Below are 16,848 nucleotides of genomic sequence, written 5' to 3'. Positions count from 1 at the left end.
TACTAACTAACATGTTGATGTAAAATCATGCCTAACATCCCTTGATGCAAAATAATTCAATAACTAAAAATTCAAGTCTCTGCCAATCAAGATATGGTATAAAATTTTAAAAATTTATTTTTATTGTTGAAGGTATTACAGATGTTATTATCCAGCATTTTGAGTAAGACAAGGATATCAACTAAAGGAGAATTAATTCATGGGGCTCTAAGAATTTGTCCTGTCACATTCCTAGGGTGTTTTACAAATTACAATAAAAAGTTTATGTAGAAAGTCACAGAGGTAGAAGAAGTAAGCCATAGAAGAAATGGGCTCAGGAAACAAGTTATAGCAAAATAAGGGCGTTGGACCTTAGGGGAGAGAGAGAGAGATGCACCCTGAGAGATGAAGGAGGGGGGAGAGGTTGGGGTGTGCTCTCCAGAGAGAGCCACGTCATTCGTAGTATTGTGTCCAAAGGCAGGAAGAATATTACAGGGGATGGAGCACAGCCATTTCTCTCTCACCTACAGGTTAGCACAGCTACTCCCTTTTCTGGAACAATCTTTCACCATGTTGGCTTAGTTACCTCCTACTCATGCTTTATCTCAATTTAAAGTCCCTTTCTATGGGAAGCTTTCCCTGAACCCTGAAGCTATGAAGGGGCCCCTAGACTTGTGATACCAAATTCTATCATTAGGCACTTATCACTCTTTGTAATCACTGCTGTTGCCATACTCGTGGTTGCTTCCACCCTTCACGGCACCCTGGAGTCTAGCACAGGGTCTGGTTCATGCTTTACACTCAGTAAGCATTAGTTAATTAAACTAATAATCTCAAAACTTTAAATTTCCCTGTGTCCAAGACTACATAATAACATTTAGATAAAAGAAAAGCCAGAGAGGTGATAGGAAGAGGAATCCTACACATTCTAACACAGATTAACTGAACCCAAAAATCCTCTCAGGGATATATGAGGGCACTATATGCACAAGTGCAACTGGTCTTCAAGAACAAACTTTTGGGGTTTTGAAAAGAAAAACTATATGTTATCTATGAAAAATGTTCTGCAAGCAGCTCTTAACTTCCTAGAGGTGCTCATGAAATATGAAAGGATAGGAACCACACAGGAGAAAAAGCTAAATTAGCCATTCCCAGATAAGAGATAACCTAATTTGGTTTATGCAAGTTTTGGATTTGCTCTCAGGTTGATTTTGGAAGACTCTGCAATTGTTTCAACTTCCAGGGCAAACAGCTACGAAATCCAGCCTTTCCTGGTTTCCACTTCATTAAGATGTAAAACTACTTCTTGTAAACGAAAACTCACTCTGAACTCATTCCACAACTTTTATTTTTTTCTATATCCCTACTTGTTGCAAGAACGATTTGGGTTAGTTCCCTAAAATTATGTCATTACTAGTCACAATTTCTCCCAGGTTAAATTAATGCTATGTCCCAGTGAGACAGAATGAGGTAGGGGAATAACTACTGAATATTTATTGAACATCTACTATGTGTGAGGCTCTGCTTTATGCTCGGAAATACAATGAAGAAAAGAAAGCTTTGCCCTAGGAGAAGCTTAGTTCTTTGTTTCCTCCAGCCTGACTTAATTACAATAGGTTTACCTACAAAGGTAGCCAAAAATTATTTTTGAGATTAAAGCAATTACAGAGCAGCACATCTAGTAAGAGGTCATAAAAATGTCTGAAAGAATAATTAGGAAGTGCAAAGACAAATAAACCTAAAAGATAAGAGAGAGTTCTGTTGATGATAGGCAAGCGACTTCTCCTTTTCTTAGAGCATTTGCTTTAGAAATCTGATCATTGTAAGTACTTTCTCCTCTATACGTCCTTTTGAAAACTCTACAGGCCTTCTGTGAGCTTTATGAGCCAGGAATGTCTTTCTCAAGGACCTGGGAGCCATCATTTATGAACTGTGAGCAGGAAGGAAGATAAAGCCCCTATCCCCAGTTTCTGTGGGAAGGAAGGCTGGAGCCTAACTTAGGTGCTTGCCTTGTTCCAATTTGCAAAGCTACACCCTCTGATAAATATATGAGTTTCGTTTTCTCTCCGGATAAACCCAATATGCTAACAACACGTCGTCACCCCAATTACCAGGTAAACTTAGGATGAACTATGTGTGACAAAGTTGCTGTCAAGTCCGTACTTGAGGACTAGTACTGTTTACCTTGAAAACATGCACACCACGGGTTGTATCTGCTTGACTATATAAAGGGATGGGATTCCTTCCCGTCTTTGCAGTCTCTCAGTGGAATGTCTTGATGTACATTACGTTCTGGTTTAAGGCTTATAAGATAATAAAACTGTTCCCTTTCCCTACTACCTTTATGAGGAAGATTTATGAGTTGGGAGATTTTTTTAATTAATTTCCTCAACAGAAGTCATTAATAGCAGTTATCTCTGGAGACTGAAATTTCAGCCATTTTATATCTATGAACACTATATATTTTATATTTATATAATATTTATAAATGTATTTATAAATATATTTACATAAATATTTATATAAGTATATATAGGGTGTCCCCCCAAAATGTATATATACTTTAATAGTTGATAACTCACTTAATTTTCACTCCTTTTCAGGTTTAACTGATTTGAAATAATGAGTTGAAACCAGATTAAGTTTTGAATAAAGAAAATTTATCCTAAAATGTCCCTTGAATTTTTTTTATGAGGATACATAAAAGATAAAGTCTACTGTACAAAACTGGCAACAGTCAACGAATTGAGGGCATACAAATAATGAGTGAAATGATTTTTTTTTTTTTTTTTTAATCCTCACCTGAGAATATTTTTTCCATTGATGTTTCTTTTTGGAGAGAGTGTAAAGAAGAGAGAAGGGGGAGAGAGAAAGAGAGAAACATTGATTGGTTGCCTCCCACACACGCCCTGACCAGGGCCAGGGATCAAACCTGCAACCGAGGTGCATGCCCTTGACCGGGAATCAAACCTGGGACCCTTAGGTCTGCAGGCCGATGTTCCAACCACTGAGCCTAACTGGCCAGGGCACGAAATGATTCTTGATGTTTGCGATTCCATTGCTTTGAGTTATCAGCAGTGCCTGGACCAGAATGGTCATCAGTTTGAAAACAGGGGTTGACAAAAAATTATTCATTTCTGTAGATTCTTTTAAATTTTGAAAATGAACTGTGTATTAATAAACACTGACTTTATAATTATGCAAAGTGCATATACATTTTTGGGACACCTTGTATTTGATATTTATGAACACATTCTTTTATAATGAAAAATAAGTGATGTCCAGCTGAGGGTCTGCATATCAGATCCTCACCCTGATACTCACTATGAGAATGGCTAGGATCTCTACACTTCATAGATTTACACTTTATAGATTCATTGGGGGAAATGGATCAGGAAGGTATCTACCATCTCCTCAGCTTTGGTATGGCCTTATCACAGTCTCCTCAGCCTGGGTATGGTCTCCACTTTCACCACCTGTCACCAAAAATTATTTTGTTAAATTAAGAAATGAAGTTTATCCCATGTGGACGAGAATCTGATTTTAAGTCCAAGGTTGTTGCTCCTTCCTGCAGATGGTCAGTAACCTCCCTAAACATGGGCAGCTTCTTGACTGGACTGGATGCCTGCACTTCTGCTGGAGTGTTCCATGCATCAGCCTTGGAACTCCCAGGGTCCTTCTCTTCTCGCTTTTGACTTTTTGAGAAGCAGTCCAATGGTGGAGTTGCTTGGGCACTTTATTTCCAGCACAGTGTAGTGCAGGCATCTGAGAGGAAGGATGCTCTAGGTGGGAAGTAACCTCTCTAAGCAGCAGGAAACCACATTTAACCTGGAACCTGTTCCAGCTGATGCCAGGCTCTGCTCTGCACTCAGCTGCTGCCACCAGGTTTCTTCCTCAGTCATGCTAATTGTCTCTCAGGGGTTCCCTATTGCCCTTCCCTGGTTCTGGCTTCCTTCAGGCCCACCTCCCTAGGTTATCAGACACTGCTCTAAACCTACCTCTAAATACAGTTCCAGTTCCTTTCTCTTTCCCCCAAACCCTAAGATTATACAGTTTGAGGAGTGAATCAGGGCAGCGTTGTGCCTTGGAATATTCCATGATAATTAAGAAGATCCTTGCATGGTCTATAATAATTTGAGGCTGGTGTGCCAAAGGACCTCTAAGATCTTCCACACTCAAGCCAGAAAAAGTCTTAGCTCTGGCCCAGTCAAGGGCTCTCTAATTTGAACAAAACATAGTACATGGTTAAAACAGAAATGTGGCAGCCCTTGCCAGTGTGGCTCAATTGGTTGAGCATTGTCATGTGTACTGAAGGGTTTGTTGGTTTGATTCCTGGTCCAGGTATATGTCCAGGTTGCAGGCTTGAGCCCAGGTCAGGGTATGTGAAGGGGGCAGCCAATTAATTTTTCTCTCTCTCTCCCTCTCCTTTTCTCTCTCTCTAAAAAAAAAATCAAAAAAAAAAAAAATCAATAAAAACATATTTAAAACAAACCAGAAACATGGGAAGCAGAATAGAGAGAGTCATATTGATTGATACATATATACATTCAAGGGATAAAGAAAACAAAATCTATCAGTCCTAAACACATCTGAATACACTTCAAAATCATTTTTGTAATTTTGTGCTTCAGTCATGAAAATACAGGTCACTTAATAATAAATTTATCTGAATATAAGAGGTGAGTCATTTACATTATTTTTTCATCTTTTTGCTCTTTGAAAATCTTTGGTTTAAAGAGTCAGAATTACCATACAGGAAACATAGGAAACTAACTAAACAAGCCTTATATTCAGTCTTTACTGATTCATAAAATAGAAAGGTCAGCTTAAAATAACTGCAATGGTATTTTGCCTAAAAGTTGAAAACATTTTAATGAATTTTGTGTGACAACACAAACTGTGGCCTAATCTTAGATTTTTTTAAACCATTTAATATCTTTTTTCTTTTCTTTTGCTGAAATATATATTTCACGTAGTAGAGAATCCCAGAGAAAAGAACACACAGAGAGAAAGAAGTTCCGGAAAAGAAAAGAGCAATATAGACAGATATGAAACCCAGAAGTGTGAGCACAGGCAGAGGAGAAATAGCCCAATTTTCTAAGCTTCAGGTGCCAAAGGACTTGTCCAATCCATTCAAGACTCTACTAGGTGCTGAAGAAAGGTTACTTATAAGGCTGGACTAGAGAATCTAAACAATTTAAATTTTACTCATGGCAGAATACTCATTAGTATTCAGTTTTACTATTAGATAAATCTGCTTATTGTTATTCAATTGGGATGCTATTCTATAGCCACACTTTTATTTTTTTAATTCTATATTAAATGAGAGGTCCAGAGAAATAAATTCTGCGTTTTAGATCATTTAACAGAACTCTATTCAGCCTCTACAATGAGGCATACTCTACTGATCCTGTTTAACATAGGAAAAGTTTTCCCAGGACATAAATCTTAGCTAAACTCTTAACAATATACAGATGATAGAAAGTACCTGTCTATAACATGCTTGAAGTAAGTCAATTCCTTCTAGATCGTTTTATAAGATTATCATATAGGTCCAGACTTGTGCAACCTGTTTGGGTTCAAGTTAAGACACTGCTAAATACTAATCACTTAGATTTGCGGTGAACTTGTTCAAACAGCTCTCCTCTGACAGTTATTTGATCCATGAACAATTGAGTAGGGCGTTATTAAAAACTTTTGACAAATAACAAAACTGAAATACAGAGCAGTGCAGCAGACTGGTGATTCTGTGTGCTAGCAGTTTCTACAAAACCTGACTCTAAGTGCTCTCTGCTCTAATCAGATGCCCGGGACACCCTCTCACTGCAACTCATCCAAGCAGAGACCTTACATTCCGACCGGTGAAAACCCACAGCTGAGGTTCCTATCCAATTGCCTTACCCTTCTTAGCTGAAACTGAGTTGAAAATCATTCATTTCAATATACTTGTTTAAAAAATGAATGCAATATAAACATTATACAATAAGTGGTGAACATCTCTGGCCTCCTTTGGCCTTTCATAGTCCCATTCCTCAGCAGTAACCATTGACAACAGGTTGGTGTGTATCTTTCCAGCCATTTTGTCTATGTTCATATACAGTTTTTTACAGAAATGAGATAATTCTATACATAGAGTTCTGGAACTTGCTTTTCCACTCCTAAGTTGGAAATGATAAGTGAACAGTGTGCTTAGTATAAGGAGGGATGAATCAAAGAGTAAAATACAATATGTTAAAAATATATTTTAGATTTTAAAAGTAAAACGAGGCCTGGATGAGCCAGAAATCATTCATTGTTCTGCCTGGATTTAAATTTTCTTTCTGAGATACTTTTAGCCTACTTTCTCCTGCGTTAAGAGAGATAAAACACGAAATCTATGTCTGAAAATAAATGCCAAACATAAAACCACACTGTATACAACCTTATATTATAGCTCTTTAGTTTGCCTTAAGTGGCATCTTCTAGTTTATATATTTATTCTATTTAAGGTAACAGAATCAATTCAGTATTGAAAGCCTCCCTCCTTCTGGGGTACTCAGCCAAGTGTCTAATAGGCCACCTGGGTGGCCTTTCTTACTTATATCCAACACAATCCTTTCGATAAAACTTTAAAAGTATCTAGGTTTTAAGAACTTGAGGATATATCAAAAAATAATTTTCAATTTCAAGTTGCTTTGAAGTATGATGAGAAAACACACAACAATATTTTTTGAAGTCCAGGAAATAAAGAATATATTTCTTTATTTTTCCAATATACTTTTATTGATTTTAGAGAGAGAGGAAGGGAGAGGGAGAGAGACAGAAAAAAAGTCGATGTAAGAGAGAAACATTGATGGGCTGCCTCTCGCAGAGGGATTGAATCCACAACCTGTGCCTGGGCTCTGACTGGGAATTGAACCAGCAAACTTTTGGTGCTGGGATAACGCTCAACCAACTGAGCCACACCAGACAGGGCAATAAAAACTACACCTCAACAGTGATATTTCTTTCTTCTTTTTTTTTTTTTTTAAATATATCTTTATTGATTTCAGAGAGAGGAAGGGAGAGGGAGAGAGAGAGATAGAAACATCAATGATGAGAGAGTCATTGATCGGCTGCAGCCCGCAACCTGGGCATGTGCCCTGACCGGGAATCGAACCCCGATCGCCTGGATCCTAGGTCGACGCTTAACCGCTGAGCCACGCCCGGCTGGGCAACAGTGATATTTCTAAGAATGGAGCAGTGAAAGTCCATCCATTTCTGATGATTTTATTATTGCTTGAAAATGCAAAGGTCTAACACCTCAAACAGAAGCAAAATTTGAAAATCTCACATAATGATTGTGGGTTATGTGTTCAAGACATCAGAAAAAGAAAGACCAAGTAACAGTTTTTATTTTCATTGAATTTACCTTTGTTTAGGCATTGTCATAGAACATTTTAGGTTAGGAGAAAGAAAGAAATTCACCTTCTGAAACCTTTTAATGAAATGCAGTTACTAAGAAAAAAGCTGGATTTTAGTGCTGACATCCCCAGATTTACCATTCATTCTTTTGCCTTGCTTACTTTCCTATAATAACTTTAAAATTGGGACTGTCAACTGTACTTACCAACCCTGTAATTTCTTAGCATAATTGTAGTATACATTCTAAATAGAAAGGTTGTTTTTAACCTGCGTAAAAAAACACAAGGGAAAGAGTAATGCCTTCCCCTCTTCCGCCCTCTATTTCTCTGTCCATCCAGTAGCCAGCAGGGATTTACATTGTTTCTTCCTATATTGTAATTGTGTAATCTTTCATAAACAACCTTAGCCTAAGTGATTCCATTTCAATAATATTTTTAAATGGCTACAGACAAATGTTATGATGTTCCTAGTAATTTTTAATACAATTCTGTATGTAGAGATATTCAAGGGCAAGTCCTTTCTTCTGAGACTGCAGCTAATCTGACACATTTCAATGACAACACAATACAAGAAGGAACAGAATCATACAGCTCACCAAGATAAACTGTTATGAATGAAACTAAGATTAAGTGTGGTCAAAACTAATCTACTTCAGCTATTCATCGATTAGTTAAATTTAAGACACTTAAAACTAATTTATCCTGAAATTTTATCCACTTAGTATAGTTTTGCACTTTCTAGGTGGAATAATAAGCATAGAAATTGAAAATATTATCAACTTTTAACTACTTTTATTAAAAATAGAAAGAGATAATAAACTTTATAGTGAATAATCCACATTTTAAAGCTTGGTTTGGTGTAATTTGCTCAGGAGAAATACATTCATTTGGATAAAGACTTTTTTCTTTCTTTTTAACACACTAGGAATTCAGAAAAAAATAGTAATCTGTAGTCAGTTTGAGCTAAGCAGCTGTAAAATGTCCTCATCTGAAAGATCCTCTTTCTGAGACCTATCACTTCCCCTCCCAGAAAATGACATTTTAAATGAGTCTGTCCCTTTGATTAATAGATTGTCTGCTAAAAGAGCTGAAGCCAACAGGCCCTAAGTTATAAGTTATAAGCAGGATGATGCAACTTGATCGCAAAGCAAAGAACCAGGGAGCATTTGAGATCTTGCTTACCCACATATGTCATCAGTTTGGCTCAAATAAACTCTCAAAAATTCTCTACAAATTTGGATGTTTCTTATGTTAACATTTTCTTGGCGTAATGAGCAGGATTCCAAAGAATCCACCCATGACCACTCCAGAGACCCAGACCTGGTGCTAGGTACAAGCAGGGGTGCATTGTGCCCCACCAGCTCCCCACTTCACACTGGGTTGCTGCTTCTAATTTTGGATTTTTAACTCTATACTTAGAATCTGAACAAAATATTTGCTTGGTAAATGAGAGACTTACCTCTCTAGATCTGAAAGAGAAAGAACACTTGTTTCCCTAACCTGAATAGGAATAGGGTGACAACAGTTGTTTCAGACCCCAAATCTGGAGTGGCAGAGATGGGAACCAGGAGTTGTCTAGTGAAGTAGCATAGGTGATTCTAGAGAAGTCAGTGGGATCCCTGGGGAGAAGGGCAGGGCACCCTGGAATGCGTTCAACTCAAGAGAGGGATCCATGGTTTAGAAAGCATCACAGTTCCTTCAGCACCTGGTAAGTGCTTGCTGGCCCTTACACTAGTATTCTTCAGTGACTAAAAATCTTTGTGGAGTTTCCTGAGAAAAATTTTCCCCTAGGGAGTAAAGCAGTCCTATACAGAGATCCACAGCATTTGGCTCATCTAGAGATTTGCACATAAGGCTGGTTTTCCCTAAAAGTTTGTTTAGGCTCTACAGATCTCAAAATTAACAAGGGATATGGAGCCTCCCCGACCAGCAAGACCACCACAGTAAGCCTTCCATTGATATGAGGATGGCCAAGATGAGGATCCTTTGGTACTTCTAAATTAATTTTTGTGCACATGATTAGAAAAAGCTAGCTATAAAATTAGGCAGAAAAAATGGAAACATTTAACTGATCTCTGGAAGTTTCAAAAGGAGGGTTTAGAGAAATAGTTCAACCTAGGATGTTATTTAGATGTCAACATAATTCTTTTAGGTATTAAAAATGGCTGTTCTTATTTTCAAAGGGGGAAGGTCATTTGGAACTTGACTTGTCAAAGACAGATATAAATTGTAAATCTCTTACCCTTTGAGACAGCATGGAGAGACCTGGAGAGTATCATGCTAAGCAAAATAAGCCAGTCAGAAAAGAAAGTATCACATGATCTCACTCATATGTGGAATCTAAAGAACAAAATAAGCTGATGAACAAAATAGATTCAGAGACAAAGAAGCATGGAACAGACTGAGGAACTTCAGAGGGAAGGCAGGGGCGGGTGGGTGGGAAGAGATTAACCAAAGAACTTATATGCATATATGCATAACCCATGGACTCAGACAGTAGTGTGGTGAAGGCCTGGGGTGGGGGGTGGCGAGTGTGGGGTAGAAGGAGTCAATGGGGAAAAAAGGGGGAAATTTGTAGTACTTTAAACAATAAAGATAAATTAAAAAAAAAAAAAAAAAAGCTTCCCAAACAGAATTTGGATCCAACTATTTTCTGTTTGTGTCTATCTGGGTATGTCTATATATGTATATTATAAATACGACATGATTTTCTACTTCTAGATGGTATTGTCAAAATTAATTTAAAGGAGGCAAGCACTTGTAAGGAATGGGTATTCTAAAATTCTCAGAAATATAGAAACTGACTCAAATGCTTTTCAAACTCATATGATCTAAGATTAATCCTTAGTAAATAAAAGCTAGCTTAAGTCATTGGTTTGGTAAAAAAGTAAAATAAAAAAATAAATAAAAGAGAGAGAGAAAAAGCAAAGAACTTTGCATTGTTTATGCAAAGACCACTCTACAACATCCTGGCCACTCTACAGATGCCAGGCCTATACACAATTAGCCCGCTAAAGGAAGAGTTCTGTGGCTTCCTTTTAAGATTATAGGATATACACAGTGGTATCTGCATTGGTCAATAATAAACCCAATGGTAAAAGTGTTGTATCCTCCTGACACGATGAGGTGCACCCACTGCTTAGGGACCCAGGCCTGCTAGAAAACACACAATACTCCGCTCCATAAGTCAATACACACTGGCCCTTGGTGGTGAGAACTGCAGCCCTCTCTCCCTGGGCCACAGGCCCTCCATTTTCTGGTTCTAGGTTTAGGGACCATAGAGGATACATCAAAGCTTGTTTTTCATTTAACTCATACCTTGTGAATATCTGAGTTCTCTCTTTAAAGATTTATTGTCTAGAGGAAAATAACTTGCTTTTAGTTCTACCTGTAAAACTAGAAAGTTAGTTAAGAAACTAAACCAGGATGATTTTTATCTATGTATCAAGTTTTCTAAAGCGGTTATCTATATTACTTTTTCTACTGCAAAAACTATCCAAACAACAGAGTGGTAAACTTTTAAAAAGTAGCTTCTAATATTCTTAGCAGTTAAAAATTAAAAAATATATAAATACAACCAGCCATAACATGTAGGAATTTAAGCCTCATGAAAAATTTCTTGGAGAAAAGTTTGTCTTGGGAGCAGCATTCCCAAACCACTACTAGCGATATCTAAATAAATCTTTTAAAAAGGTATCCTATATTAAAAAAATGCCCAAATAGTGACATCAGCAAATATTTTCCAGGACAACCAAAGGGCTGTCCATCATTATGTCATCTTTTGTGGTTATAAATGCACTCCAAGCATTCAGAGTCTTTCCTAACATGCTTTCCATAATTATTAGGGGGGCAAAAATGTGCTGTAACTTTTATAAAAGACAAGAATTTTGATTTTGAAGGAAATGAAAGACAAAATGAGTTATAGTTGTCAGATATAAAGTTATAAAGCATAAAAAGTTTTGAAAATATAACAATACAATAATTTGTCACATTAGTTAATAAACTTACAACCTGGAGCTGTTGTTTGCAAATATCTTCTCCCATTCTGTTGGCTGCCTTTTTGTTTTGTTGGGAGTTTCTTTTTCTGTTCAGAAGCTTTATAGTTTGATATAGTCTCATTCATTTATTTTTGCCTTTACTTCCCTTGCCTTTGGGTCAAATTCATTAAATCTTCTCTCAGTCTAAGGTCTATAAGTTTAGTATCTATGTTTTCTTCTATGTAATTTATTCTTTCAGGTCATATATTTATGTCTTTGATCCATTTTGAGTTAATTTTTGTTTTTGTTTTTTTGTTTTTTTAAAATATATCTTTATTGATTTCAGAGAGAGGAAAGGAGAAGGAGAGAGAGAGAGAGAAACATCAGTGAGGAGTGAGTCATTGATTGGCTACCTAGCCTGCAACCCAGGCATGTGCCCTGACCGGGAATTGAACCCCAATCGCCTGGATCCTAGGTCGATGCTCAACTGCTAAGCCATGCCCAGCCAGGCTTGAGTTAATTTTTGTATATGGGAACAATCAGTAGTCTAGTTTCATTCTTTTGCATGTGGCTTTCCAATTTTCCCAGGACCATTTATTGAAGAGGTTTTCTTTCCCCCATTGCATGTTTTAGGCTCCTTTGTCAAAAATTATTTGCAGATATGCATGTAGGCTTATCTCTGGGCTCTCTGCTCTGACAAGGGGTTAACATAGAAAATATATAAAGAACTCATAAAACTTCATCAAACAAACAAACAACCCAATTAAAAAGTGGGAGGAGAACCTGAACAGATGCTTCTCCCAAGAAAACATATAAATGGCTAACAGATATATGAAAAAATGCTCAACTTCACTAGCCATTAGGAAAATGCAAATCAAAACTACAATGAGATACCACCTGTTAGAATGGCTACTATCAACAAGACAAATAATAATAAGTGCTGGAGAGGTTGTGGAGAAAAAGAAACCCTCATTCACTGTTGGTGGGAATGTAAACTGGCACAGCCGTTATGGAAAACAGCATGGCAGTTCCTCAAAATATTAAGAATATGATTACCGTATGACTCTTCTAGGCATCTACCTGAAAAATTTGAAAATTTTTATCGGCAAAGATTCATGTACCCTTATGTCAATTGTAGCATTATTCATGGTGGCCAAGACATGGAAACAACCAAAGTTTGCTTTGATAGGTGACTGGATAAGGAAGATGTGGTACTTAACCAAAGAACTTATATGCATACATGCATAGCCCATGCACACAGGCAGTAGTGTGGTGAAGGCCTACAGAAGGCGTAGGAACAGGGTGAGGGGGTGAAAGGGAGGGGAAGGGGGAAATCTGTAAGACTTTCAACAATAAAGATAAAAAGAGAAAAAGATGAAATACTGCCACTTGCAACAACATGGATGGACCTTGAGAATATCATCCTAAGTGAAGTAAGTCATACAGAAAAAGTTAAGAACCATATGAATTCACTCATGTGGGATATAAAACTGAAAGCAACAAATGAACAAACAAACAAAAAAACAAACAAAAACTCATAGAAACAGACAACGATATGGTGGTTACCAGAGGGAAGAGGGTTGTGGGGATAGCAAAAGGTAAGGGGGGTCAAATATATGGTGTTGGAAGATGATCTGACTTTGAGTGGTGGGCACACAACGCAATATACAGATCATGTATCACAGGAATGTACACTTGAAACTTACATAATCTTACTAACCAAGGTCATCCCAATAAATTTCATAAAAAAAAATAAATTTACAGCCCAACTGGTGGTACATATAAAAACAGGTATGAAAAATTTATCTTTTATATGTACATATATATTACTATCTAAAACCAACTTTCTCTCTGTAAATATAAGTATAAATGGCATGTACCTTTAAAGACTATAATATGATGCCAACAAAGTTTAAGGAGAAGCATTTTGGCTTTTCTTTATTATAATCAAATTAATCTTAGAGGAATTTCCTAAATAAATCATTAAAAGTAACAATATTCTCAGGTCATAAAATAAGAAATATATTTGAATACTCAGACTTCCAAATGTTTCAAAAGTAGAAAAACACGTTAGCAGTTATTTTCTACAAAAATTTTATCTCTTCCTTTGGATTTATCTTGGATTTGTTTTTGTTTAATGATTGTTTTATTGTTAATAATTTTTAGCCTCAGTCTTAGCCTTAGTATTATTTTAATAAGGTCAGGCTGAGACAACATATTTTTCCTTTTATGTTTAAATACCTTACTTAAAAATCTTACTTTAAATACAATTTAAAGGTAGTTAAAAGTTACCTTTATCTTTTACTCAAAATAACTTCCCTAAAATCTTTGTTTTATGAGTTATGTATATAATAGAAAAGAATTGGTCAAGGGCCTGGAATAGAATCCAGAGAAAGTAAGACACAAATTTATTCAAATAGAATATAACACATACAATTTTAATAAAAAAGTGATGTTGTTTAGGATAAATAAATGAATCATCTATTTTTTAGTACTAGTCATTCATGTCTATTATTTTTATTCACTTAACTATTACCTCAAGTAGTATTTATTTATTATATATCCTTCCAAAATCCTAATCAAGACCCTGTTGTTTGGGATAATTTAAGAAACTAAGTTAATCAGAAAACTACAAATTAAAAATGAGATTGTAATTTTTGTTAATCAAATTGACTAAATTAAAAAAAATAGTATTAGTAAAAATGTGGGAAAATGGATAAATTAACAAAATTTTCTAAAATTAATTTGACCCCATCTATTAACATTATAAACATTTAGCCACTTTGGCATAATAAAAGTCCATTTTTTTCTGGGGGAAAAAAAAATTGCTCCATTTTTTATTAAAGTCCATTTTTCCTGGAAAAAAAAAATTGCTCAAGTAACTAGTTTGAAGATGTTGATTTTACTGGGTATGTAATAGCAAAACATTAAAAAAAGAGAAAGAATTGCAATTAAAACATTAAAAGTGGTGTAGAATTATGGATAATTTTTTCTTTTACATATTTCTCAGGATTTGACATATTAAAAGTAAAAAAAAACTCTATTTCTTAGATATACATATGATCATAATTATAAGTGGATTAATTAAGGGCAGGTCCTTGCCTATAACGTCATACAGGTCTACCTCATACCCATCTGCTAGTAATTCATAGTATAGATAAGCCATAATCTGTTCATTTTTCTTGCTCTGATGAATATCTTGATTATTTTCCAAGTTCTAATTTAACTTATTACACAGGAGAGGTGATATAAATGGCTAATAGAAATTAAAATCTTGACTTCAGTGGTAATTAAGCAAAATTAATTAAAACGAAATGTCACTTTTAAAGCTAACAAATTAGTAAAGTTTTAAAAATGACAATCATCAATCCTGGTTAGCATTCAGTGGGCTGGTCTGGAAAACAATTAGGCTGTGTGTATCAAGGATTTTAAATGAAAGTTTTAAATTTTTTGTGCTCAGTAATTGTATATCAAATATTCTCCAATAAAGAAATGATAAAATTACAAATAAAGGCTTATCTCTATCTATTCTCTAGTATTATTTCTACAGTAGCTTAAATATCCAAAATTAAAGAGTGATTAAAAATAAAACATGTAATCAACAAGAAATATCACTGAAATGAGAAAATTCTTAAATATAACTTCTAGAGTAAATTGGATAACTCTATGTATAAAATATACAAACATAATATAATAAAAACTGACCTAAAAGGAATATACCAATTTTTTAGTGGTTATCACTGGAAGGAGGTAAGAGTAATTTTTAGATTTTTCTTTGTGCTTAAACATATTTTCTAAATTTTCTACAACAAATATTTACCACTTTTAAAGGAAGACTAAAACAATATAAAATGCATCCCTATGTACAAGACCCATGGTGCTGTCACCTGTCATCTATAAAATAAAGTTCACGTTAAAACCCTTTTAATTTCATTCTATCTTATCAACTCAATCTTATTTCTTTTTTCATTTTTATTGAATTTATTGGGGTGACATTTGTTGACAAAATTATATAGGTTTCAGGTGTACAATTCAACAATACCTCATTTGTACACTGTATTGTACATTCACCACCCCAAGTCAAGTCTCCTTTCCTCACCATTTATCCCCCCGATACCCTCTTCTACCTCCCCCCACCCTCCTTCCCCTCTGGTAATCACCATTCTGTTTTCTGTCTCTATGAGTTTGGGATTTTCCTGTTTGTCTGGGGTTGATTTTGTTTAATCCCTTCACTTAACCCCTTTCCCCTCCTCTACCATGCAACACTGTCTCAGATGATCACCAGGGACATCATGGGTCATCTAGATTTCACCCATGTTCTTCTGATTAGGCCTAGAGCTTCTCCTTTCCCTTAGGGTTTCTGATCATGATTTCTGGTTGTAACCATTTTAAGCCAACTTCAGATATTTATGATGCTATAAGTCAAGTTTGGCAATTCTAAAAAATCATTTTAGACCCTGATTCCAATTAGTGCAGCTCAGTAATTCAGAAGGAAGCCCCTTCTGAGAGTAAAAATCCCATCAATATTTGTTATATGAATAAAAAAATCACTACTGTGATCATAACAGCTAACATTTCTTGAAAGTTTTCTGTTTATAAGAAGGCATTGTACAATTTCTCTTACTTAATGGTTAGAATAATCCTCCATTTCAAAAAAAAAAAAAAGAGCCTCAGGTAGTTTATGCTTATTTCCCAAGGAGATAAAGCCACTGTGGATCTGGGATTCAAATCCAGCTCTATCTGATACCAATAGCTCTACACTAACAAATGTGCTTATGGAAAGTCCACTAGAAGTCATTTTGCATATAACATTTTTAATAATTTTTCAATCTGAATATATTAATTAATCTAAATGTAGGTAAGTTAAAGATTCAGCTAAGTACAAAGTTTCCTATTACATATAAAAACAGATAAAAAGCCAATAAAATTTTCTTCTGAAACTCATTATATAATAATATGTTTACCTGTATAGGACCAGCCAATCTCTTCAACAAGTTTTCTCTGTTGTCTGTAGTATCCATAAGCACAATCTATAACCAAGAAAAAACAGTTGGTCAATGTGCAGAAAAATGAGTCTAAATTTTAAAAATGTAAGATGCTCATATCACCCATGCCATGAGTGGTTCCTGATTACTCCTTCCCATGTCACCCTACCAATGTCTCCTCCCAACCCCAACCACTACCATCATAGATTCCATGGTTCCTCTTTTTGTAGATACTGTACATTTTTAGGGGGCGGATTTAAAGAAGGCTGAAGTTCAGGCAGGGACAAAGCACATATTCTGGGTAAAGCAGGAGGAACTTAGAAAGGTTTATCTCAAAGAGAGTTTGGGGTCAGAAAGGTGAACTTGTCCTATCTTCAAATTTTTCTTCTGAGTCCCTAAGCCTAATGCTTAAAATCTTATTGATTAGCAATACATTGGAGTTTATACAAACACAAGTTTTATCTAGAAGACCCAGAGGTTACCATGTTTTCAAAGTTTGCTTCTTTTACAATACAGAATTAAGTT

General features: G+C 35.6%; 1 protein-coding gene across 1 annotated transcript in view; it reads right to left on the bottom strand.

Moving 5' to 3' along the window:
* The window catches only part of LOC107537371 (protein tyrosine phosphatase receptor type Z1), a gene marked incomplete at its 5' end in the record, with an annotated part of 112,485 nt that extends 96,117 nt beyond the window's left edge, over positions 1 to 16,368 (bottom strand). Inside the window, one exon of the mRNA XM_016213376.2 lies at positions 16,303 to 16,368. Coding sequence (XP_016068862.2) covers positions 16,303 to 16,368 — 66 coding nt within the window. The remainder of the gene's footprint in view (positions 1 to 16,302) is intronic.
* Positions 16,369 to 16,848: the final 480 nt, after the last annotated feature.

This window comes from Miniopterus natalensis, chromosome 10 (genome assembly GCF_054644295.1).
Source record: "Miniopterus natalensis isolate mMinNat1 chromosome 10, mMinNat1.hap1, whole genome shotgun sequence".
Lineage (NCBI taxonomy): Eukaryota > Metazoa > Chordata > Mammalia > Chiroptera > Miniopteridae > Miniopterus > Miniopterus natalensis.
The sequence above is the reverse complement of the archived record's forward strand: the minus strand, read 5'-3'. Positions and strand labels throughout refer to the sequence as shown.